General features: G+C 46.9%; 1 protein-coding gene across 1 annotated transcript in view; it reads right to left on the reverse strand.

Annotated features, from left to right (window-relative positions):
* Positions 1-7: 7 nt before the first annotated feature.
* The window catches only part of LOC310771403 (NADP-dependent malic enzyme-like), a gene marked incomplete at both ends in the record, with an annotated part of 90,720 nt that continues 65,175 nt past the window's right edge, over positions 8-25,552 (reverse strand). Inside the window, 4 exons of the mRNA XM_083664025.1 lie at positions 8-116; positions 460-557; positions 844-953; positions 15,285-15,388. Coding sequence (XP_083520151.1) covers positions 8-116; positions 460-557; positions 844-953; positions 15,285-15,388 — 421 coding nt within the window. The remainder of the gene's footprint in view (positions 117-459; positions 558-843; positions 954-15,284; positions 15,389-25,552) is intronic.

The following is a 25,552-nucleotide window of genomic DNA, read 5'->3' on the forward strand; positions in this document are numbered from 1 at the left end:
ACCTTGACAATGAGACCCTTGGAGTCAACCATCCAGATCTTTTTCATACAGGCTTCTTTAGCAAGTCCCTCCTTCTCCATGGCCATGGTGATCAGTTCAGCGATCCCCATGGCTGCCTGAGCGGAAGACAAACAGCAGAGATAACAGAGGAGGGAGAGGAGGAGCTGTAAGAGTGAAGCTATTTCATTACACCTCCATGTCTAACTTTACTAATTTCCCCTCAGAGATCAATAGTTTAATCTTATCTCATATTACTGTAAATACGCTGCTCTGGGTTTGTCCTCCATGTTGCATATGATTGGCGATTTGTTGCAAACCCCGCCTCTTTCATGTGAATGCACAGGTGAGCAGGACAAGACAGGTGAGCCAAGAGAACTGGGTTGAGAAACACTGATCTAGATGGGCAGTGATTGTTAAACACACAGAAGAGGTTTTGTGTGTGCCGTGTTTCACACCTACCTCCCCTGCACCTTGGAACAAAATGGTATGGTCGCACATTTTGCTCTTGGTGATGCGAAGGGCAGCCAGGAGTCCCGCTACCGCCACTGCAGCTGTGCCTGAGGGAGGATCCAGAGCCATCATTAATACTTCAGTCCAATTTTAATCTAACGTTATTGACATTCTTCATAGGATGTATTGTATTAATGTTACTGTTGTGCCCTCTGCACAACTGCAGTACAATCACACTCAGTAGGACATTTGTCAAAATGTGAGATTTTCATTTCATGGCTGTGCGACAGCTGCAAAGCAAAAAAAAAGAAAATAAATGACAGTCCCACAGGTAAAACATGATCATTGACAGGTATGGTGTGTTTGTGTGTGGGAGTACATGGGTATATTTACCTTGGATGTCATCATTGAATGTGCAGTACTTGTTGCGGTACTTGCTCAGCAGGCGGAAAGCATTGACGTTAGCAAAGTCCTCAAACTGAATGAGACAGTCCATCCCATACCTGTCAACACAGAGCTGCAGTCAATCAGGCAGAATTAAGATCCAACATGAAGAAACTGGAGACAACACGACAACAGACATCATGAGCGAAATCCTGATATTAAAGATGAGGGGGCAATTCAGGTAACAAGTTGCTCTCTCACACACACACACACGCACGCACGCACGCGCGCGCGCGCGCGCGCGCGCACACACACACACACACACACACACACACACACACACACACACACACACACACACACACACACACACACACACACACACACACACACACACACACACACACACACACACACACACACACACACACATGCAGACAAAACCTTTCTATAGCCAAATGAAAGGTAAAAAAAAAAAAGGTCATGATGGATCAGTCCTGAGGGGGGCACTGTCCGGCTGCGCTAAGGAGAATAGGAGCAGGATATACATGTACTGTAACTGGATAGAAACTATAGAGACAAATGCTGGGATGATGGCTTGTCTGTGCACATAATAACACATGGAATTCCGTTCTAGGAATATGTGAAACATGTGAAAAGGAATCAAATGAAGTTTAAAGTAATTATTTATCATACAAACTAATAGTCCAGGCTTGACTTTAAGCCACACAAGTTTGTTTTGCACTTTTTTCTTTATTTTATTAGAATGACATTTGACAAGCTGACACCTGTTCCCAGACTTTATGACAGCACCTGACAACGGGTTACAGCGAGAGAGGTCAAACCTTCAAAAAGGAGCAGAAGCACAAAAAGGCTGAATTTGATGGAGAAGAACACAGGGCCCACCCAGTCTCCCAGTAAAGCAGCGGTGTTCTGTTTTACAAGATGCTCACAGACCACCCTAACACATATTCAATACAGCAACGCAGGAGACTGTGCCAATGACGCCCTACAAAAACACATACAGTACAACAAAAACAAGCAGCCTTATGAGTCCATAAATTAGATATAGCAGTGACAGAGGGAAGGAGCCTTTGAACAGATGGAGCTTTTGTAGAAAATCCCAGATTTAACTGCACTTTGGCTCCATCCCCAAGACGAATGACTTGGGGAAAAATATCTGTCTTTCAGCTATTCACCTTATGCAGCCCCGCCCACTTGACGCATTGTATCGCAACTTCCTGTTCAAAACGCCGGCTGTTTTAGCTGCTCAAACTAGTCTGACTCATCATAACGTGAGTCAAACTAGGTTTGACCAGATGAGTCAGACTAGGTTTATGAGTCACAGGAAGTGTAAATACAATCAGAACTTCCGATTGTATTTACACTTCCTGCTAGTCTCTCAAGCCAGACGGTCTCTTCTGCATAAGGTGAATAGGAAGTTGAAAAAGAAAGAATGGTCTGGTATCAAGGTGAGACAAATTAGAATTTTGTGTTACTGTACAATATATCAATGTGGTTCCACTGTACACAATAATGGGGAAAAAAGCTACTTGCTTCAATGCAAATCAACTCGTTTAGGGAATTTTCTTAACTAAAATGATGACACAGTTGCAGGGATTGTGGGATCCGCCTTATTTCTTGCAACAGGTGAAAATGCATTTGGAAACAAGTGAAATGATCCCACCCAACAAGTCAATAATAGGCTACATCACTTTAACTACAATTGGTCTTTATACAGCGCATTACCAATGCAAACAATGTGGGATAAGTCCATAAATGAGGCCTGCTGCATTGGCTAGCAGCTGAGGAGCATCATACGCAGTGTATGATGCTCCTCAGCTGCTCTAAATCTATAAACTTGTATTAAGTCAAAGTCCAGTGTCATACAGAAACAATGGGGGGGGGAGAAAAACACCAGAGCTCATGTTTCACTGATCTCCTGAGAGACAGGCCAAGCCTCCCCCTAACCCAGAACACCTGCAGCCTCCCCCTAACCCAGAACACCTGGAGCCTCCCCCTAACCCAGAACACCTGCAGCCTCCCCCTAACCCAGAACACCTGGAGCCTCCCCCTAACCCAGAACACCTGCAGCCTCCCCCTAACCCAGAACACCTGGAGCCTCCCCCTAACCCCGAACACCTGCAGCCTCCCCCTAACCCAGAACACCTGCAGCCTCCCCCTAACCCAGAACACCTGCAGCCTCCCCCTAACCCAGAACACCTGCAGCCTCCCCCTAACCCAGAACACCTGGAGCCTCCCCCTAACCCAGAACACCTGCAGCCTCCCCCTAACCCAGAACACCTGGAGCCTCCCCCTAACCCAGAACACCTGCAGCCTCCCCCTAACCCAGAACACCTGCAGCCTCCCCCTAACCCAGAACACCTGGAGCCTCCCCCTAACCCAGAACACCTGCAGCCTCCCCCTAACCCAGAACACCTGCAGCCTCCCCCTAACCCAGAACACCTGCAGCCTCCCCCTAACCCAGAACACCTGCAGCCTCCCCCTAACCCAGAACACCTGCAGCCTCCCCCTAACCCAGAACACCTGCAGCCTCCCCCTAACCCAGAACACCTGCAGCCTCCCCCTAACCCAGAACACCTGGAGCCTCCCCCTAACCCAGAACACCTGCAGCCTCCCCCTAACCCAGAACACCTGCAGCCTCCCCCTAACCCAGAACACCTGCAGCCTCCCCCTAACCCAGAACACCTGCAGCCTCCCCCTAACCCAGAACACCTGCAGCCTCCCCCTAACCCAGAACACCTGCAGCCTCCCCCTAACCCAGAACACCTGCAGCCTCCCCCTAACCCAGAACACCTGCAGCCTCCCCCTAACCCAGAACACCTGCAGACCTGTCAATCACATGAACAACACGGAGAGGTGACGGGGGAGACGTATGCAGACCTGTCAATCACATGAACAACACGGAGAGGTGACGGGGGAGACGTATGCAGACCTGTCCATCACATGAACAACACAGAGAGGTGACGGGGGAGACGTATGCAGACCTGTCCATCACATGAACAACACAGAGAGGTGACGGGGGAGACGTATGCAGACCTGTCAATCACATGAACAACACGGAGACGTGACGGGGGAGACGTATGCAGACCTGTCCATCACATGAACAACACAGAGAGGTGACGGGGGAGACGTATGCAGACCTGTCCATCACATGAACAACACAGAGAGGTGACGGGGGAGACGTATGCAGACCTGTCAATCACATGAACAACACAGAGAGGTGACGGGGGAGACGTATGCAGACCTGTCCATCACATGAACAACACAGAGAGGTGACGGGGGAGACGTATGCAGACCTGTCAATCACATCAACAACACAGAGAGGTGACGGGGGAGACGTATGCAGACCTGTCCATCACATGAACAACACGGAGAGGGGACGGGGGAGACGTATGCAGACCTGTCAATCACATGAACAACACGGAGAGGTGACGGGGGAGACGTATGCAGACCTGTCCATCACATGAACAACACGGAGAGGTGACGGGGGAGACGTATGCAGACCTGTCCATCACATGAACAACACGGAGAGGTGACAGGGGAGACGTATGCAGACCTGTCAATCACATGAAGAACACAGAGAGGTGACAGGGGAGACGTATGCAGACCTGTCAATCACATGAACAACACGGAGAGGTGACAGGGGAGACGTATGCAGACCTGTCCATCACATGAACAACACGGAGAGGTGACAGGGGAGACGTATGCAGACCTGTCCATCACATGAACAACACGGAGAGGTGACGGGGGAGACATGGGTTTCAAATCCTTCCACGATATTCAATTCTTCACTGTTGCTTTGTCTCTTTTGTCTCCCTTCCAGTGTGCTTCATATTGAACTTTCTGTATTGCTCTTTCCCTTTCTCTCAGTATTTCCATCAAGCCCCACCTCGTACAGCATATGGAAAAGATTCCTCCTCGGTACTCTTATTGTACAAATCACCAAAGCTGTTTCCCACTTGTTACAGTGGCTGCTAAACTGCTTAAATCTTCAGTGGTAGGAGGAAAAGCCGAGGAGCGGAAGAGAGGCAATAAGCAGAGAACCAGGTTCAGCCATGACGATCAAACTTAAACGGCCTGATCAGAGAGCGCCATCACTGTGTCTGTCTCGGTATTTATCCATCCTCTGCTAGGGTGCAAGACAGTGATGCCTAAACACAGAGACTGACTGCCTGACCTTCAGCCAACACTACAGTAGCGTTGAGGAGAGACATGTGTTTTCTATCAGGCAAAGAGCAAAGCACTAAAGCACTGAGGCTATGCGAGGAGGACCAGTAATGAAGCCAAGAAGCGATCCATAAACTTTTCATTGTGTCGGGGCTTTGGGAGACAGGCGACAGGCGAGGATGGATGTGGCCCGGCACCACTCCAGCGCAGCGCCCTCTTGTGTGGTTTGGTGTGCCTCACTGCTGTAGAGGTCACACCAGTTCAGGCAGGAGCAAGCTGAACCATGTGGACGCTGCAGAGAGGTGGGTGTGTATGACTGAGCTCATACAGTAAGGAGACGAGAGGCTCCAAGTGAGAGCCCATGAGAGAATTCCTCTCCCGTTTATTTTCACGTTAATCTGGGGATGAAATGTGTGAGTGCATAACGTATGAGGACGGCGCGGGCATTTAATCTCCGAGGGTTTATGGAACGTCATTTCAAAATGAGAGTCGTGAATCAGAGACGCTTGACACGGATGTGAGAATGACTGAGCTGTGAACACATGCATATTTATGGCCATCCGCTGACCAGAAACTAGTGAGCGAGTATTTGTGGTTGTGGCCCGGGAACTGCAGAACGAAAGGAACATCTTTCCAGTGCACAAAGCTCTGCTACTTGGCCTTAGCCAATAAAGATAGGGGGAGTGTTTCCGATAATGTATGTGTGTGTGTGTGTGTGTGTGTGTGTGTGTGTGTGTGTGTGTGTGTGTGTGTGTGTGTGTGTAGGTGTGTGTGTGTGTGTAGGTGTGTGCGCGCGCGCGCGTGTGTGTGTGTGTGTGTGTGTGTGTGCGTACGTGCGTACATTGCCATGGACAAAGGTCCTCTCGGAGGCCGTTTGTGTTCACGCTCCCTATTTTGCCTATTGTCTTTCAATGATGACCTCTTGAATGGAACCCCACAATCCCACAATGCACCTCTGCCGGTTGTAAAAAAAGAAAAGAAGACAAAAGACAAAGAGGCCACATTTGGTTTTGTATCTAAACTAAAGAAGCATCCAGAGCTGTAACCTAAGCAAGCCGAGCCACACCCAAAGATGAACAAGCACAAACCTTCAAGCCCACAGCGCAGTAGTGTGGCTATTCAGCTTTATGACACCACACCCCCACCACCCACATCCCACTAGCCACTCCCCCTACCCACCCTTTGATTCCAGAGTGTCTGTGCTGAGAGTGTCTGTCCAGAATGTCTGATATATAAGTACAGTGTCTGTGCTGAGAGTGTCTGTGCTGAGAGTGTCTGTTCAGAATGTCTGATATATAAGTACAGTGTCTGTGCTGAGAGTGTCTGTCCAGAGTGTCTGGCTGGAAAACACTGTGTCAGTCACTGGGATGAGAGAGCAGGCGGGAAGAAAAGCTTCCTACAGCCTACACCTGCTACTAGATGTAATACAGAAACCCTACAGCCTACACCTGCTACTAGATGTAATACAGAAACCCTACAGCCTACACCTGCTACTAGATGTAATACAGAAACCCTACAGCCTACACCTGCTACTAGATGTAATACAGAAACCCTACAGCCTACACCTGCTACTAGATGTAATACAGAAACCCTACAGCCTACACCTGCTACTAGATGTAATACAGAAACCCTACAGCCTACACCTGCTACTAGATGTAATACAGAAACCCTACAGCCTACACCTGCTACTAGATGTAATACAGAAACCCTACAGCCTACACCTGCTACTAGATGTAATACAGAAACCCTACAGCCTACACCTGCTACTAGATGTAATACAGAAACCCTACAGCCTACACCTGCTACTAGATGTAATACAGAAACCCTACAGCCTACACCTGGTACACCTGCTACTAGATGTAATACAGAAACAGTCAAAACACTGCTTTCTGCTATGGCCTCTTAAGGGCGGGACATACTCCAGGCGCGCTCCCAAACGCGAGGGCCGCGTGGCCAATATGACGTCATCGCGGTGGGGGGCAGCCGTAAGCGCGTCGCCAGATTTTTCTACCAGCGCGCCGCTCCGCTTTGCAGGGAGAGACGGGAAGATAAATGATATATGATGTATATCAGGGGTGGGCAACTATTTTTCATGGGGGGCCACATGAGAAACCCAGATTGTTGCCGGGGGCCGAACAAATATTGTCATGCCGTAACCCATGGATGGACAACTTTGATGATAGAGAGGGCCACAAAAAAATGTCCTCGCTACCAGTTTTTGCTGAGGGCTGGACGGCGCCAGCGCAAAATTTTTGGGGCATTTGAAGGCAGGTTTAGAGGAATAACTCATTTTAAATTAACAGTTGTGATGTCATTATTCAGTCTTAACCACCAATATTTGATCCTTTTCTCACTCACTCCTATGTCACCACCTGCTCTCCCTGCAGGGCTTGAAATTAACTTTTTTCACCACCTGCCAATATGGCTGCTAGATTTTAAAGTTACCAGCCAATTAGAATTTCCACTAGCCGAAAAGTTTTTCTTGAAATAAACCAGAATATGAGTGGGTTAATTTAAGCATAAGTATCAGTAAGTGGCCCGGGATTCTCAAAGCCTGTGTTGAGGGTCACACAAGAACAAAAATGCACTCTTGAAGCTAAATAAATCCAAAACCAACAAGTTAATTATTTAAATTTCTACTTCAATGTAGAACAGTTATTTCTTACATATGAGATTACTTTTAGCCTTTTAGTCATAAATATTATTGAAAGATATTCCATATTCCAGACTGAAATGCTATAACAGAAGAGTATTGGCCAGAATGACATGAACATTTGGACACTTATTCAGCGGGTATCTTGCATGTTGCGTTCAGGTGCACTGTAAAAAAATATTTTTTTTTTTTGCAATTCCATCGCGGGCCACACAGGGGGCGCCCGCAGGCCGCATACGGCCCGGGGCCGTATGTTGCACATGTATGATGTATATATATATATGATGACGCTCTCCTGAGAAGATGAGAGGGCGTCGTCAGTGAAGAATAGGATAGGAAATCCCCCATAGGGAATTCTTCAGGAGTCATGACGATGGTGGTGGTCAGGGGAGGAGGTGGGGCGAAAACAACTGCTTCAGTGATGATGATCAGCAACTGAGAATGACACATGGCACATACACAGCACATAGCAAACAGAGTAAAACATCATGGACTCTGATATACTACTCTGATTAGGTGATTGGGATCAGCTGGAAAGGAATAGCTTGGGCTGATTGGCTATTGCCACAAGCAGCGTGGTAAACTGTGAATGGATGAGGAGATAGCATCAATGAAAAGGGGGCGAGCCTAACAATGAATGGGCATGCACTGTGATATGACCTGAACTGGGCGTTAGCTAGCCTGGGTAAACCCAGCCTCCACGTGACCTGCTCTCAGACCTGCTCTCGGTCTGAGAGCAGGTCACGTGGAAGCTGGGTTTACCCAGGCTAGGCGTTAGCTACCAAGTAGTCTTCATTATTGAAAATAGTCCAAGAGATTATTTCTTGACCCATGTGGTAAACTTTGATTTCTAACTGTTTGTTTTTAGTCATTTCAAGTACTGTGCTGTGTTGAGACAGATCTAGGCCTATTTACATTCAATAAAAACAAGATTGGCGATTCTATTCATGTGCTGATACAATCGTTTGAGAGTGAAACCGCATCTACTGAACATAATGGCATTCCATTGACTTTTAATTGCGTTTCATTGACTTTATCATGGGCCATTCACTGTACTATGTAAACAGCGGTGCTCTGAGCAGCGCTCTGAGTATGAACACCTCGACCCGAGCGGGGAGTGCGCTCGTGGTTTGCGGAGCTCCGCCTCGCGCTGCCTTCCTGGAGTATGTCCTAAGCTTTACTTTTCCAAGGCTGAGGGACCAGAACTCCTAAATGACTAAACAATCATCCTAATTGGGGGAATAGGATTAGAATAAGCCAGGAGCGAGGGAGGCTAATTAAGTTTAGCAATGTTTACTTATCAATTAATTTAAAGCTGCATTGTGCACTGACAGCCCCAAGAGGCAGCAGGAGATAACTATTTGAAATGTTTGAAGGACTTCATTACCCAGAAATGATGTGATGTAATGTCTGTGAACTGTGCTCTCATCAGACATACATTTTGTTTTCTTAGTGGCTGCCGGTAGGGAACAAGTTCAACCTTTGTTGGTGAGTCTAGCTTTCTCTGGACGTAACATTCACTCACTTCTGTTTAGGATAAAGTTTTGCATTTTTTATGCTCTAGTTTGGATCACAGTTTGGATTATCATCACTCCCCTGTGTGCCTAAATGTCTTGGCCGTGATCATACCAGACCCTTTTCTCCACTGCATCCCCAGTTTGTTATTTAGACTGATGTATTTTTTAACTTAAAAATACCTACAGTAATGCAGCAATGCTCTGCAATTATAGTCAAGCATTGCTCAGTGCTCAGTCATTCAGTCAGACAGACAGCCAATCACTCATTCATTTATTCAATGAATCAATGAATCAATGAATCAATGACTCAATCACTCACTCACTCACTCACTCACTCACTCACTCACTCACTCACTCACTCAGATCATATGGAAGCAGTTGTTGTGATCATCTTTACCTCACCTTTCCTTCCATGGGACTGTTTAAAGCATCTGAGAGACACCAGCAGCATAACACAGAGCCCCTTTGTCCTTCATACTTTTATTCTGCTGTCATTTATGACTTGCCTCAATAATACAGAAGGAAACAGCTTGTTGCCAACAAGGAGAAACACTTTGGATCATTCTTTTCTGTATGGGTATATGGATGGTTTCTTACTGCCAAAACTCGCCTCACTGAACAAGTGTAAATGCTTTGCGACATTACTATTAATGTTTGATAGCGTGAATAAGAGCACATGAGAGATATGAGACATATGAGACGACAGCCGCTTCCCCATGCGGCGGATCGCTCAGACGCTGTGTTTATGTCTGGGCCAACGCGTGGGATAAGGGACATAACGAGTGACCCAGCAGCTCCTTCAGGAAATATCATCTGGCCTCATTGGAGAGACTTGATGAAATATGAGCCGGGCCTCTCGATGTCCGGCTATTACGAAGTAGGTGGGAGGACCCGACTTCCAGTGCTGAGGGGGGGCGAATAGAGACTTCCAGTGCTGAGGGGGGGCGAATAGAGACTTCCAGTGCTGAGGGGGGGCGAATAGAGACTTCCAGTGCTGAGGGGGGGCGAATAGAGGCAGAGGAGGCATCAGGTGATTCTTTTAGCCTGAGTGCATTCACATGCCGCCAGTGAGGACCTCTGCACAGAAGGTCACGGACAAGGGCGCTCTGTCCAAACACAGCTGTTGACCCCTGTGTGCATGCGTGTGTGTGTTTGTACACACACACACACACTGGCTGTCTGTTAGCACGGTCCCTACAGGGCTTTGGGGCTGAGGCCTAGCTCCCTTTTAATAAATCCCCAGCCCCCCTCTCGCTCTCCAGAGAGCCGCTGTCTCTCAGCACACATTATTTCTCAAATCCCCTCACTGCCATTGAAGACAGAAACAGGCCACATTCCTTCTCCTTCCCTCTGTTGCTCCATCCACCCATCTATGCATCCATCCATCCATCTGAACGCCATCTACATACGCTACCTTTGTACTCCTAACATCTTCTGAAGCATGGGAAACATATTGCATTCCCCTATGAATACTCTCTTAGGAACACTGGTGACTACATAGACCTGTGGAGATAGAGAATGCATGGAGTCAAATCAGTGCCTATTTACGTGTCACTGAATTTGCCTTCTCCCACCTCACCAGGGTCTGGCAGGAGCCGGGAAGTTAGAGAAGCAGGTTTGTGACCCGAAAAGTCACCGGTTTGAATCCCAGAGTAGCTGGGAAAATCTGGGTGGGGAAACTGAAGAAAGGCTTCTTCTCTTGTAGGGATGGCAGCTCCCAACAAAAATGCATTGGATGGATTTAGACTAATTGCAATGGAGCGAAGTGTGATGACGTGTTGGGGGGAAAAAAGCTTTTGAAAAGGCTTCAAGAACATTGCTCAGTTCCTCCTTTTCTGGCCGTTGTGGCTGAGTGTATCTAATTCTAAGAGTCTGGCTCTTAGACAAAAGGAGAGTAGCTGACAGACATGCAGATTGTTAAACAGGAGGAGAATATTAACTGAAGGATGGTAGCCAAACATTTGCTTGCATCACTCCCCATTCTCTTTCAACTAAGAAATACAAAACGGTGGAGGAAAAATGCCTCTGGAGTGTTGCTCATTGATGATGAGTTGATCAGTAGTATTATGAGATGAGTGGCTTTAAATGACCTGCCTTTTCCCAGTTTCTTAGAAAACCAAACATGAATATGACTTCAAACTGCAGGGCTGTAATCATTCATCCAATCTTGGACCCCATAATTATTCATTTTCCGCCAATCCGGCTCCATTGGGGAAAAAAGGCATTGCTGTTCCCTGTAGTTGAGAAGCCACCCAGTTATTAGAGTGTCATGGCGTCCTGTTGCCAGCTGGAGGGGACCCAGACCCAGGCTTCTCCCTCTGGGCTCTCTGGACTAGGACAGGGCTTAACGAGGCCAGACCCAGGCTTCTCCCTCTGGGCTCTCTGGACTAAGACAGGGCTTAACGAGGCCCATGTGTCTGTGGCTCCATGGCACACACTGTTGGGCAAGTTAGTTACTTACCGTATTACTTATTACTCCTTTAAAAAGTAATAACATTACTTTACTTACTGTATTACTTGGTATCAAAACAAAAGTAATAAGATTTTGGAAATTGTATAAGCCCTTACATTAGCCCCTAGTTATTTTACAGCCCCCCCCCCCCGGCTGACTGTGGGGGGCTGACTGTGCACTGTGGAACAGTCACACTGCAGAAATGCCTTCAAGCTACAACTAACAAAGTATCAATATTTTTCCCAAGTCTCTGTGTATAATAACAAAGCTACAAAGTGACAACAACTACATCTGACTGACATACAGTTATCCTCTCAAACTCCACTATGAAAGTCAGAAAGCTCTTGAGGCTGAGTGGTTAGAGCTGCGTGCTTCACAATCAGAAGTTCAGTGGTTCGAATCCACCACTGGGTTTTAGCAATCTCTGTCCCAGGCCACAGCTTCGACGTCAGGTCCGGTACCATGTAACTACATATGAACTACAGCGGAATAGACTCACTCCATTTTACAGGTCTGGTACCATGTAAATACATATGAACTACAGTTGAATAGACTCACTCCACTTTACAGGTCCGGTACCATGTAACTACATATGAACTACAGTGGATAGACTCGCTCATGAAGAGAAAACATCGCATGGATGCAATTGGGACGTATCCTCAGTGATGTACCCTGGGGTCATAGGATGTTTCGGGTCTCGCAACATCATACACCCTCGCCCAGGTGACCCAGCCGGGGCTGGCCAAGCCCCAACTTACGTCCCAGTAGCTACCCACGGTCAGCCCTCTAGGAAGGGTCGAAGGTGGTCACGTGGTCAGGGCCACTCAATCCGCTGCTCTGGAACTACTCTGCCGGGACCGGGGGGGAGAAGGGCTCTGGTACGTAGAGGGACCGGGCTCTGTGGGTTGCCACCCGGCCGGGCTCCTCCCTCGTCTCACCAGGTCTAGGACCTGTGCGCTGCACCAGACTCCCCCGCTCCAAACATCTCATCTCACGTGATGGTATCTTGGTGGATACCATGCAGTGCCCTCCTAGAAGGCCTCTCGTGGATTGTTGGGCTTCTTCCTCACGGAAGACGCAGGCTGGGGCGCTAACCCATACTGCTCCCGGGTGCCGTCCCTGTTCCGGCTGTCAACTGTCTCTCCAGTGGTCACTAGTCTATTCCTGGTTGTCACGTAGTCTATTCCTATGAGTCACTGGCTAGGCTAAGCCAGGCTAACTTATGAAGAGAAAACATTGCATGGATGCAACTGGGACGTATCCTCAGTGATGTGGGTTGCTACCCGGCCGGGCTAATAATTTTCACTCCATTTTACAGGTCCAGTACCAGGTAACTACATATGAACTACAGTGGAATAGACTCACTCCATTTTACAGGTCCGGTACCATGTAACTACAGATATGAACTACAGTGGAATAGACTCAAATCTAAGATACCATCTCAATCCACTGCTGGAATGAGTGGAGACAGAGGTTACATATGTCAGCATTACATCACAATTCTGCATGCTATGTATCCTCTGTGCTCAGGGAATTTAGGCAAGGGGTCTACACTTAGGGTGCTTTCTCACTAGCGCCCCGGTACCGTTCTCGAGCACACTTGTCCCCAAATTGACCCCAGTTTCGGAACATTTGACGAGTGTGAACGTTGCGTTCCGTTCCGTTCTGCGCCCGGGTGCGCAACGGGGAACCGTGACAGGATCCACTTGAAAAGGTGGTCTGGGGAGCGTGCCGGCGTGCCCACGCACGGAACACTTGCGAGTGTGAAAGCCAACCGTTCCGAACCACATAGACAACACACGGGCCACGATAAACTCCAGGCATAGTTGATGATGCAAGTGCACTCTGTTCCGTTTCCGAGCGCGGAAGAAATGCTGTAATGTGAAAGCTGTCCAGCGGGGGAGAGGGGCGGGACAGAACGGAACGAAAGCAATCGTTCCCAGTGAGAAAGCAGCCTTACAGTGCTATGTATCCTCTGTGCTCAGGGAATTTAAGCAAGGGCTCTACACAGTATGGCCAGAGAGTTTTCCTGGACTGGGACCACTGGAGTCAACACAAAACAAACAGCTCCCTCCACAAACCAGGGGCTACACCACCCACCATATGCATATACATGGATATGTTTACATGCCCACTAATATCCCATTTAGTATTACATTCATGAGTCGGTGCTTGTAAATGCCACATCCTGTTTACAAAACCCAAATAAGCTCTTGTCCCAGCTATGAGAAACTATAAGAATAAGCTCTTGTCCCAGCTATGAGAAACTATAAGAATAAGCTCTTGTCCCAGCTATGAGAAACTATAAGAATAAGCTCTTGTCCCAGCTATGAGAAACTATAAGAATAAGCTCTTGTCCCAGCTATGAGAAACTATAAGAATAAGCTCTTGTCCCAGCTATGAGAAACTATAAGAATAAGCTCTTGTCCCAGCTATGAGAAACTATAAGAATAAGCTCTTGTCCCAGCTATGAGAAACTATAAGAATAAGCTCTTGTCCCAGCTATGATAAACTATAAGAATAAGCTCTTGTCCCAGCTATGAGAAACTATAAGAATAAGCTCTTGTCCCAGCTATGAGAAACTATAAGAATAAGCTCTTGTCCCAGCTATGAGAAACTATAAGAATAAGCTCTTGTCCCAGCTATGACAAACTATAAGAATAAGCTCTTGTCCCAGCTATGACAAACTATAAGAATAAGCTCTTGTCCCAGCTATGAGAAACTAGGGTAACTCGGACGTCCTGCTATTATCTGGGCTACTGATGAATGTAAACTGAATGTAATCTGCTGGTGTTTGCAGTCTGCACAAGCTCAATATAGCATTGCATCATGGGTAAAGGTATCAGGTCAAAGCATGACAGCAACTCCAGGTCCTCTCATTTCTTGACAGAAAATGAAACTGTAAAATGTGAAGTTGCGTCTTTATATTATATAAAACATATATATGTTTTTACAATCCATAGTTTAGATAGCAGACAGCATTGCATAGTGATTTTGATGGTGTATGTATGTGTGTACAAAATGACAAATGCTGAACAAGTCAGGTTGCAACTGACAGAGCAAAATAGACAATATGATGGAGCCAAGTATCAAAATCATACAATTGTCAAAAGATCCTCCTCCGATGCCCGTTTCTAGGGGACTTTCGGTCCATTAAGCACTTTTAAATTGTAAATGTAACAATTGTAAATGTAAATGGAATTTCTTAGAATAATACTGTCTGTGATTTGTCTTTCATACTGTTTGTGACCTATGTTGTGATCTTCTTATTGTACTATTTGTGATTTGTCTTTGTGAGATGTGTTCTGTTTCACATTTTGTGTATGTACCTGCCATGGGACTACCAATGTAATTTAGCAATTGCGTTAACTCTGGCGCATTTACATTGAGGTGTATTGCTGATATGTTGATTGATGTTGCACTGCCCCAATCTTACTGTAAGCAATTACTCCAACTGCTATGTAAGACAGCAAAATGGAGGTTTTACTCTAAATATTCACTCAGTGTCTTCAGAGGGTGATTCTTCTATGCAAATATCAGTGGACATGTATTGACTATGCTAAACTGCTTAACATATTTCTTTTAAGAGCTCCATGTGCAGTTTGTATCAACGTGCAATAGCAGACGTCAAGCGTACCTGTCTGAGACAGCCGTCATGAACTCATCCAGCAGGTCATCGTAGGCCTGGCCTCTTACTCTCTTATGCCTCAGCCCGATGTAGAGAGGCTCCTTCAGCAGCTCCTGCAAAAACAGATGTGGGCAGAGAGGAGAGTGAGAGGTGAGAGAAGGCGGAAAGAAATCAACAGTGTGAGATTGAGAGCGAGAGGATGAAACAGAAAGCAAGAGAAAGAGGTGTAATGGTAGAAAACATTGATTTAACAAACAATGCAACCAAAAATGGGTATGATTTGAATAAATTAAAATAAAAAGTTATCCACAAGTTGACCACAAACTTTTGAAAATTAAATTAAAATTTTCATAGCATTTTTTAAGCGTCAAAATGTTTTTATTCACTTGGAAAAATAAAGATACAAAAGTAACTCCATAGGGGATGACCTCACTAACCACTAGCCCACCCTGCAGCCGCCCTCTCCTCATTCACAGACAATATTGAGTCGCTCCTTCTGTATCCTAAACGCTAACAGTTTGCCTCAACTGACTACTGCTTACTGCATGACCTGTAGTAAAATAATTGTTACTATTATATCAGGGGGCCAAAATATTAAATGGGAAAATCAGTATGGTAATTTGATGCCTGTAGCCAGAGTCAAAATAATTACAGAATAGAATGGAGTAGAGAATGGCAGCATAACGTGTGTGTGTGTGTGTGTGTGTGTGTGTGTGTGTGTGTGTGTGTGTGTGTGTGTGTGTGTGTGTGTGTGCGCGTGCGTGCGTGTGCCTGCGTGCGTGTGCCTGGGTGTGTGTGTGTGCGTGCGTGTGTGTTTAGTACAAGATACATCGCACACGCACACGCACACGCACACACACACACACACACACACACACACACACACACACACACACACACACACACACACACACCTGTATCGCTGTAGCCCCAGGACCTCTGTTTCTATGGTGTAATGTGAAACGTGTGTGATCCTATGTGCTGAGAAACACTCTGTGTCAGTTCACACATGATCAGCTGGTACATCTCCATGTACCTGGAAAACCCTCCATCTAATCCCGTTGCATCTTGCATAATTTTAATGTAATATCAATCGTTTTCACACACAGAGAGGGAGAAGTCATCATGACACTGGTGGAGTGAACCACCTTCGTTCTGGAACTGTGTATTTTGCGTTGTTCTCTGGTAATCTCCTGGAACATTTCAAAAGTGTTACGGTGAGAAAGTGTGGCCAAAACCTTTAGCATCACCCTAGTCTCAACGCCAGACCCATGAGAGCTCTTACGCTGATACACTACGTTACTGCATGCTGCAGAGCTCTCTCTGGGTCTGGGACACTTTCCCTCAGCCGGCTGGTTATGGGAGGGAACCGTTCACTTGGCCAGTCATATGCCAGTGGTGGATTCAGTCCTCCCCAATCAGTAACGACTTTGCGATCAGACAACACGGGAGGCGCAGCCCATTTTTCGAACCGCTCTCTCATCGGTGCTACGACCTGTCACTCATTCAATTTCAACCCGCCTTCAAAAACCAGCTGTGTCTATGAACTGGCACAGACTCATTTATGTAGTATGCGGAGCGCAGCGATTCAACGTAATATTTGAGTCTGGGGAGAGACTAGCATCATCCTGACTGAAAAACCACAGGTGCACTAAATCTCAGGATTGGTTAATCTCACTTCCTGATGTTTCAAATCTGAAGACTTTATCAGCACCCACAATGCACCAACCCTTCTCACCCCTGAATGGGTTGAACTGACGGGAAAGAAGAATTGAGGCGTGGTTTCCTCTTCTGCATTCCCACCTGGCATGTTATGAAAGTCTGGTGATGACCGAGTAATTGTACTGGCAGGCACGACACTAGAGAGTTAGAAACCCTACTGTGATGGGTTTTTAAGGCTTCGAGAGGGATAGAAATTATTTGAAGGGGCGGGGGTGTGTGTGTGTGTGGGGGAGGGGGGGGGGGTGCTGAATGAGAATGTTTTTAAGAATGTGAGAATAGACCCTGTTTTTCAAATTTAGATTGACTAAACAGTCCATCAAAGGAGAATTTGCACTCCAGCTGATGCAGATGGAACACCAAGGAGGAAGGACATAGCAAAAGTTTATTTGCACAACCCATACTCAAAAGCCCCCTCTGTTGTGACCCTCTCATCTCAGCTGAGTTCAAGGTGGGGACTCTCCTCTGTTCACTCACAGACGTGATGAAGGAGATGGAGGGGGGCACCAGTGAACTTTGATCTTTGCACTTCAGTACTTTGAAGGATGAGAGCGATGCAGCAAAAAAGTGAGAATTAAGAGCAGAGGTCCGTGGGTAGGTGTGTGTGTGTGTGTGTGTGTGTGTGTGTGTGTGTGTGTGTGTGTGTGCAGTGGCCCAAATTGAGCTTCAAACGCCCCAAATTTTTCGCCGCCGCCCTTCGGATGCCGGCACGCGCGTCGGCCCGTATCGGCCTGGCCTGCTTGGTATCTAATGCCCGGCCTGAATTAGGATCCCAGTCCGCCCCTGTGTGTGTGAAAAAGAGTGTGAGAGTGAGTGAAGAATTAGGTGGAAGTGGATACCTACTATGATAGATTGCTTACAGACGTTTCGTCCTCTGAGGCTACGGCTACGGGCGGGATTTAGGTGTGACGACATCGACAGTGAGCATGTGATAGACAGATGGTTCATCCAATCACCTGCCAGACATCTTTTGAAAGTGCCTGTCCTTTGAAACAGTTTCCCAACAACTCGTTCCCAGATGTTTATATGAAAACAAACCATCTGGCAGCGTCAGGTTAATGGATGGCTGCAAATGTCCTCTATTGGACTACTGTATGATGGAGTGGTAGCTCATCTCATTATGATCAGTGTGTGAATGAAAGCTACATCAGCTTCACACTCAGTCCATTTGTGGAAACTGGGCGACCAACAGAGGTGCATTGTGAGGGACTCAGATAGTCGCGAGTAGTCAGTAGCCGGTAGCAGAGTGAGTTTAAGTGGGTTGACCTTGTTGACACTGTGCTGAACTGTTGACATGAGTTGTCTTTTCTGTGCGAGATTATCTACTGTTGATTGGCTAAGCTGTGCTTTGTGTTGTACAGCCCCTTCTCTTTCAGAGGGGATTAGTCCTCATGTATGCAGTTAGACACAGAAGCCCCATTTTCACTGCCCAGTTGCAACTGTTTCTAAACTGATGACGGTTAGGCTTCGGGAAAGTAATATGAAGCTTCATCCCACTGTTTTGTGGTCCCGGTTTTGAGGAAATTTACGGGACAGTGAAAACAGGGCCAGGGATACAAGATAACTTGGATCCGTCTGAGGTAAAAGACACCACTTTGGACTCATGAGAGCCTGCCCAAAACACACACACACACACACACACACACACACACACACACACACACACACACACACACACACACACACACACACACACACACACACACACACACACACAGTATATTGTCGGGGATGACATCATCAAGTCTCATATCTCATTTGCGGGTGTGTGTGTATGTGTGTGTTGAGGTTGCACAAGTTGAAAGGGGTAGGGAGCACAGAAAGATAGAATCCAGCTACAGGAGGGTGCAGTTAAGTAAAAACTGAATTGCCTGCAAAATAGGGGTGTAACAATACTTCCGGTGTCAGGTGCTTATTCACGCCGGGACTGCCGCCAAGGGGCCCAATCCAGGGGCAATCAGGCCAGCCGGTATCCTGGAGCTACCGATAATAGTGACATCATCAGTGATGTATGACATCACAATGGGGAGCCACAGGTGATTGACATTGGCTGAGTTTCCCAACAAAGAAGCTTCTTAAGAAGCTTCTTTGTTGGGAAACTCAGCCATTGACTTCTTACCAACATATATCCAACGAGCAGAGTCCCCCTGCTGACCAACATGAAGAAAAGCAGGGGTAAAAGCAGCGGGTGGTCGATACGGCTTCTAGGAGGAGGTCGAAGGAAACCTCTTCCCTACAATACTTGTATTGGTACCGAACCGTTAAGTAGAAGGCCTAAGTTCAATAGGCATTGCAAACCCAATTAATCTTTCACTGTTGAACAGTGCAAGTCTTTTACAAGGTAAACTAAAACATCTTCTTCTTTATATTAAATAAAAGGGAGCAAGTGGGCAATGTTTGTTTGTTTGTTTGTTTGTTTGTTTGTTTGTTTCAAGAATTTTGGCCGGCCACAGCTATGCCGTTTTACATGCGATCAGGCTGAAACAGGCTGAAACTCGGGAAGTGTAAAGAGCACCCGTGCGGGTGCCTGACGGAACCGGATTTTTTAATTAGGTAATTGCCCTAATTACCTAATGATATGTCATCAGTGATGATGTCATCAGTGATGTCAGCCGTGATGATGTCATCAGTGATGCCATCGAGCAGGCGAGGCCGCCCGAGCTGCGTATGCGACGTGCAGTGGGCGAGCTGTGTATGTGAACTGCAGGGCGGGCGCGCCTAGGAATTGATGCCTAGTGTTTGTAAATTGAAATACAGTAAAAAATGTAACTCGTCTGTGAAAACAATCAAATAAATAACTAAAATAAATAGAAATACATGTTATGTATTGAAAAACATAATGTACCCATGACACTAGTGTGTCGTATTGAACTGAACCGTGAATTTTGCGAATCGTTACACAAAACATGTTTGTTTATCTGTGTGTGTGTGTGTGTGTGTGCAAGGCCGGATTAGGGCAACCGGGGCAGGTGCCCCGGGGCCCTCGGGGTGAAGGGGCCCTCCAATTTTTTTTTTTTTTATTTATTTTTTTTTGTCGGGCTCATGTTGGGCTCCACAGAACTATGACACAAATCTAAGACCAATCAGGACAAAATAAAATGTGTTTCCAAGAAGATTAAGTCTGATGATTTAGTCTCATTGGATGCCTGTGGGCAAGTGGTGACCAGGGGAAGTGGGGGTGCTTGTGGTGCTGCGGCACCCTCTGCTGTTTTGTATTGGAAATGTAATGTCAATTATTTTTTCATCATTGTAAAGCGACAGCACAGTGAAGAGGATATTAATGTGAAGATTAGCCTCTTCCTTTTGCTCTCAGAGTGCATCAGATTCATGCATTTTACTTTAAAATGTACAAAATTTCTTTGTCCAGGGGGGGCACAGCCACCCCTAGAAACCCCCCAGTCAGACTAATATCTTTATCCTGCTGGTGCTACCTCTTTGCAAAGCCTAGAATCGCCTATGAGTGAGTGAGAAACGGAATCTAAGAAACGGAATAATAACATAACAGTATAATACTAATGTTAATTTAAAATGAGATATTCCTCTAAATATGGCGAAAAAACATCCAAACATCCGGACGATGGGTAGGGGGGCCCCTGGGAGCTTCAGTGCCCCGGGGCCCCTGGGGGTGTTAATCTGGCTCTGTGTGTGTGTGTGTGTGTGTGTGTGTGTGTGTGCATGCGTGCGTGCGTGCGTGCCTGCGTGCGTGTGTGTGTGTGTGTGCACATAACACATGTAATTTTCCAGTCTGTATCTGTGTATATGTGAAAAAAGGATAAGAGATGTCCTGGTTGCGAGGCTGTTTAAGATTGATTGCTGCACCATACATGAGATTACACAGCTACCACATTCCTGTGCAGGGTAATAAGGGAAAAAAAGCTCACTTCCTAAACGTCTTGAGCCATACAGACTCTGTATAACCTCCTGATGGTCAGGGGGTGGGGGAGTGTACAAAAGATAAGTGTAATAATCCATATCTACATGTCAAAAAGGGGTGAAAAGTTCAGATGCCGTTTTGAGTTTCGCTGTTGCTATGTGGTTTCCTGGTTATGCGGCTTTTCATAATCTTAAATTTAACAAGGATTGTATTACATGAACCACGTCGCCCCCCCCCCCCCCCCCCGCCGTGTCCCCCCCCCCATGAATGCAGGCGCCTCTTGGGCCAATCAGTAAAACGATGCAGCATCCCTCCCAGTTTCATCAAAATGATAGCAGTGGGGCAGCAGTTATGGCCTTTCAAAGTTATTCATTTTGCCTTTAATTACCGCACCCACATCAGATCCATCAGTGTGTCAATGATGTACCAAGGATCTCTTAGTGGCCAAGCTGACCAACAGTCAATCTCCCAAAAACACTGGGACCAGGACCTGCCTGATCTAGAGCTTCATGGCCAAATGTCTATTGTATGACTTGGCTGTTCGCTTGACTGTCTGTTTATATGTCTGCCCCTCTCTCCATACGACCTCAAGGACAAATATAATCCTGTAATAACAGTCATTTTAATAATAAGCTATAGCTACCCCTACCTCATAGCCTCCCACCGCCATCTGCTCCCATCGCACCCTTGCAGTCGGGGCTGCAGAGTGGGGCGGGGTACCAGGGGTCAGCAGGCTAGCTAGCGTACCTCCCATGAGGCCAGGCCAGAAGAAGTCTACATCGCTAAAGACAGACGTACGCGCGCGCGCACACACGCGCGCACGCACGCACGCACGCACGCACGCACGCACGCACGCACGCACGCACGCACGCACACACACACACACACACACACACACACACACACACACGGTCCATTTATCCCATCACATCTCATTTAGCCTGTCATCTCTTCAAAATAATAGAAAAATGGAAAAGTTGGCCACAGCCAAGCAGACTACAGTAAAAGCCCTTTTATAGCAGCTTTTTAAAGGTTGAATAACCAGCACTAACACACATACAGTATACGTGGCATGTATGTGTGTGTGGGCATGCCTGTCCCTGTGTGTGTGTGTGTGTGTGTGTGTGTGTGTGTGTGTGTGTGTGTATGTGTGTGTGGGCATGCCTGTCCCTGTGTGTGTGTGTGTGTGTGTGTGTGTGTGTATGTGTGTGTGGGCATGCCTGTCCCTGTGTGTGTGTGTGTGTGTGTGTGTGTGTGTGTGTGTGTGTGTGTGTGTGTGTGTGTGTGTATGTGTGTGTGGGCATGCCTGTCCCTGTGTGTGAGTGTGTGTGTGTGTGTGTGTGTGTGTGTGTGTGTGTGTGTGTGTGTGTGTGTGTGTGTGTATGTGTGTGTGGGCATGCCTGTCCCTGTGTGTGTGTGTATGTGTGTGTGTGTGTGTGTGTGTGTGTGTATGTGTGTGTGTGCATGCCTGTACCTGTGTGTGTGTGTGTATGTGTATGTGTGTGTGGGCATGCCTGTCCCTGTGTGTGTGTGTATGTGTGTGTGTGTGTGTGTGTGTGTGTGTGTGTGTGTGTGTATGTGTGTGTGTGCATGCCTGTCCCTGTGTGTGTGTGTGTGTGTGTGTGTGTGTGTGTGTATGTGTGTGTGTGTGTATGTGTGTGTGGGCATGCCTGTCCCTGTGTGTGTGTGTGTGTGTGTGTGTGTGTGTGTGTGTGTGTGTGTGTGTGTATGTGTGTGTGGGCATGCCTGTCCCTGTGTGTGTGTGTGTGTGTGTGTGTGTGTGTGTGTGTGTGTGTGTGTGTGTGTGTGTGTGTGTGTGTGTGTGTGTGTGTGTGTGTGTGTGTGTATGTGTGTGTGTGCATGCCTGTCCCTGTGTGTGTGTGTATGTGTATGTGTGTGTGGGCATGCCTGTCCCTGTGTGTGTGTGTATGTGTGTGTGTGTGTGTGTGTGTGTGTGTGTGTGTGTGTATGTGTGTGTGTGCATGCCTGTCCCTGTGTGTGTGTGTGTGTGTGTGTGTGTGTGTGTGTGTGTGTGTGTGTGTGTGTGTATGTGTGTGTGTGTGTATGTGTGTGTGGGCATGCCTGTCCCTGTGTGTGTGTGTGTGTGTGTGTGTGTGTGTGTGTGTATGTGTGTGTGGGCATGCCTGTCCCTGTGTGTGTGTGTGTGTGTGTGTGTGTGTGTGTGTGTGTGTGTGTATGTGTGTGTGGGCATGCCTGTCCCTGTGTGTGTGTGTGTGTGTGTGTGTGTGTGTGTGTGTGTCCGTGCGTGCGTGCGTGCGTGCCTGTGTGTGTGTGTGTGTGTGTGTGTGTGTACGTGCGTGCGTGCGTGCGTGTGTGCGTGCGTGTGTGTATGTGTATGTGTGTCTGTGCGTGCGTGCGTGCCTGTGTGTGTGTGTGTGTGTGTGTGTGTGTACGTGCGTGCGTGTGTGCGTGCGTGCGTGTGTGTATGTGTATGTGTATGTGTATGTGTGTATGTGTGTGTGTGTGTGTGTGTGTGTGTGTGTGTGTGTGCGTGTGTGTGAATGTTGCTTATAGGACCTAAAGCAACACTCACACACACACTCACACACACACACACACACACTCTGCATTAGGACGTAAAGCAGAGTGTGTGAGGATTTTATCACCTAAAGTTTACATGATAGAATCCTGTCAATGTGCTCTCTCCACTGTGTCGGCAGCATCTTCTAAGATTGGAAATGGACAGCAGGTGTATCTCCTCTGGGAGTCTAAGAAATAAAAACACCACATCCACATCTCTGTCCAACAGTGCTAGACTCAGTTCTCAGTCTCTATCGCTTCGCTCAACTTCGCTGTTGGCGAAAGAAGACTGCATGTGTTGTTCTCCACACAGGATCTCTCCAGGCAGTATTATCATCCTTAGCCAGAATCATTCACTCCTCCACTCATGTGTATATATTGTATATATTGGACTGCACTTGCAATGTTGTGATTGTCTTTCTGTTGTTTTTCCTATTTCGTTATCTGATGCTACGCTGCATAATGACACTAAGACAAATTCCTTGTATGTAATCTTGCATACTGTGGCAATAAAAGTGATTCTGATTCTGATTCTGATCTGATTCTGATTCTAATTGAGCGGTGAACTTAATTCTCTCCAGGCAGTATTAACATTTTCTGTTTCTAACCCCTCCCCCTACCCTAACCCTATCTCTAAGATCTCAGAACGTTGCTATTTTACAATTTTCTGTGAGACTGTGTTGAACTGAGCGGTGAACTCAATGTGGAGAATTTAAAATGCACAGAGATGCCAGTACAGGAAGAGGTTGAAAGGTAGTTGTGTAGCCCCATAAAGAGAAAGAGCTGAGGGAGAGGACCTGGCAGAATGAGAGACCATATAACTCTCTAACAGCAGATCCAATGCCACCAACTGGACAAATGTAGCAATGCAATATCTTTTATGGGCTTTCTCTGAAGACCCTATTGTGTGTGTGTTACAAACGCAGGCATTTCTGCTGTAGCCCCAAACGTTTTGATGAAGTGTGGATTGGCTCAAGGTGCAGTCAGGAAGAGAAGCAGAGAGAAATGTCGTGCCATCCAGGGTGTCACCAACTTTCTCATTCACCAGTCTATCCAATTTGACCACCCGCCCTGTACCCTTCCTGTTACGTTCATTACCTGCCCTGTACCCTTCCTGTTACTTTCATTACCCGCTCTGTACCCTTCCTGTTACTTTCATTACCCGCTCTGTACCCTTCCTGTTACTTTCATTACCCGCTCTGTACCCTTCCTGTTACATTCATTACCCGCTCTGTACCCTTCCTGTTACTTTCATTACCCGCTCTGTACCCTTCCTGTTACATTCATTACCCGCTCTCTACCCTTCCTGTTACTTTCATTACCCGCTCTGTACCCTTCCTGTTACATTCATTACCCGCTCTGTACCCTTCCTGTTACTTTCATTACCCGCTCTGTACCCTTCCTGTTACTTTCATTACCCGCTCTGTACCCTTCCTGTTACTTTCATTACCCGCTCTGTACCCTTCCTGTTACATTCATTACCCGCTCTGTACCCTTCCTGTTACTTTCATTACCCGCTCTGTACCCTTCCTGTTACATTCATTACCCACTCTGTACCCTTCCTGTTACTTTCATTACCCACTCTGTACCCTTCCTGTTACTTTCATTACCCGCTCTGTACCCTTCCTGTTACTTTCATTACCCGCTCTGTACCCTTTCTGTTACATTCATTACCCACTCTGTACCCTTCCTGTTACTTTCATTACCCGCTCTGTACCCTTTCTGTTACTTTCATTACCCGCTCTGTACCCTTCCTGTTACTTTCATTACCCGCTCTGTACCCTTTCTGTTACTTTCATTACCCGCTCTGTACCCTTCCTGTTACTTTCATTACCCGCTCTGTACCCTTCCTGTTACTTTCATTACCCACTCTGTACCCTTCCTGTTACTTTCATTACCCGCTCTGTACCCTTCCTGTTACTTTCATTACCCACTCTGTACCCTTCCTGTTACTTTCATTACCCGCTCTGTACCCTTCCTGTTACTTTCATTACCCACTCTGTACCCTTCCTGTTACATTCATTACCCACTCTGTACCCTTCCTGTTACTTTCATTACCCGCTCTGTACCCTTCCTGTTACTTTCATTACCCGCTCTGTACCCTTCCTGTTACTTTCATTACCCGCTCTGTACCCTTCCTGTT

The sequence above is a fragment of the Poromitra crassiceps genome (genome assembly GCF_964638095.1).
Source record: "Poromitra crassiceps genome assembly, contig: HAP1_SCAFFOLD_607, whole genome shotgun sequence".
In the NCBI taxonomy this organism is placed as follows: domain Eukaryota; kingdom Metazoa; phylum Chordata; class Actinopteri; order Beryciformes; family Melamphaidae; genus Poromitra; species Poromitra crassiceps.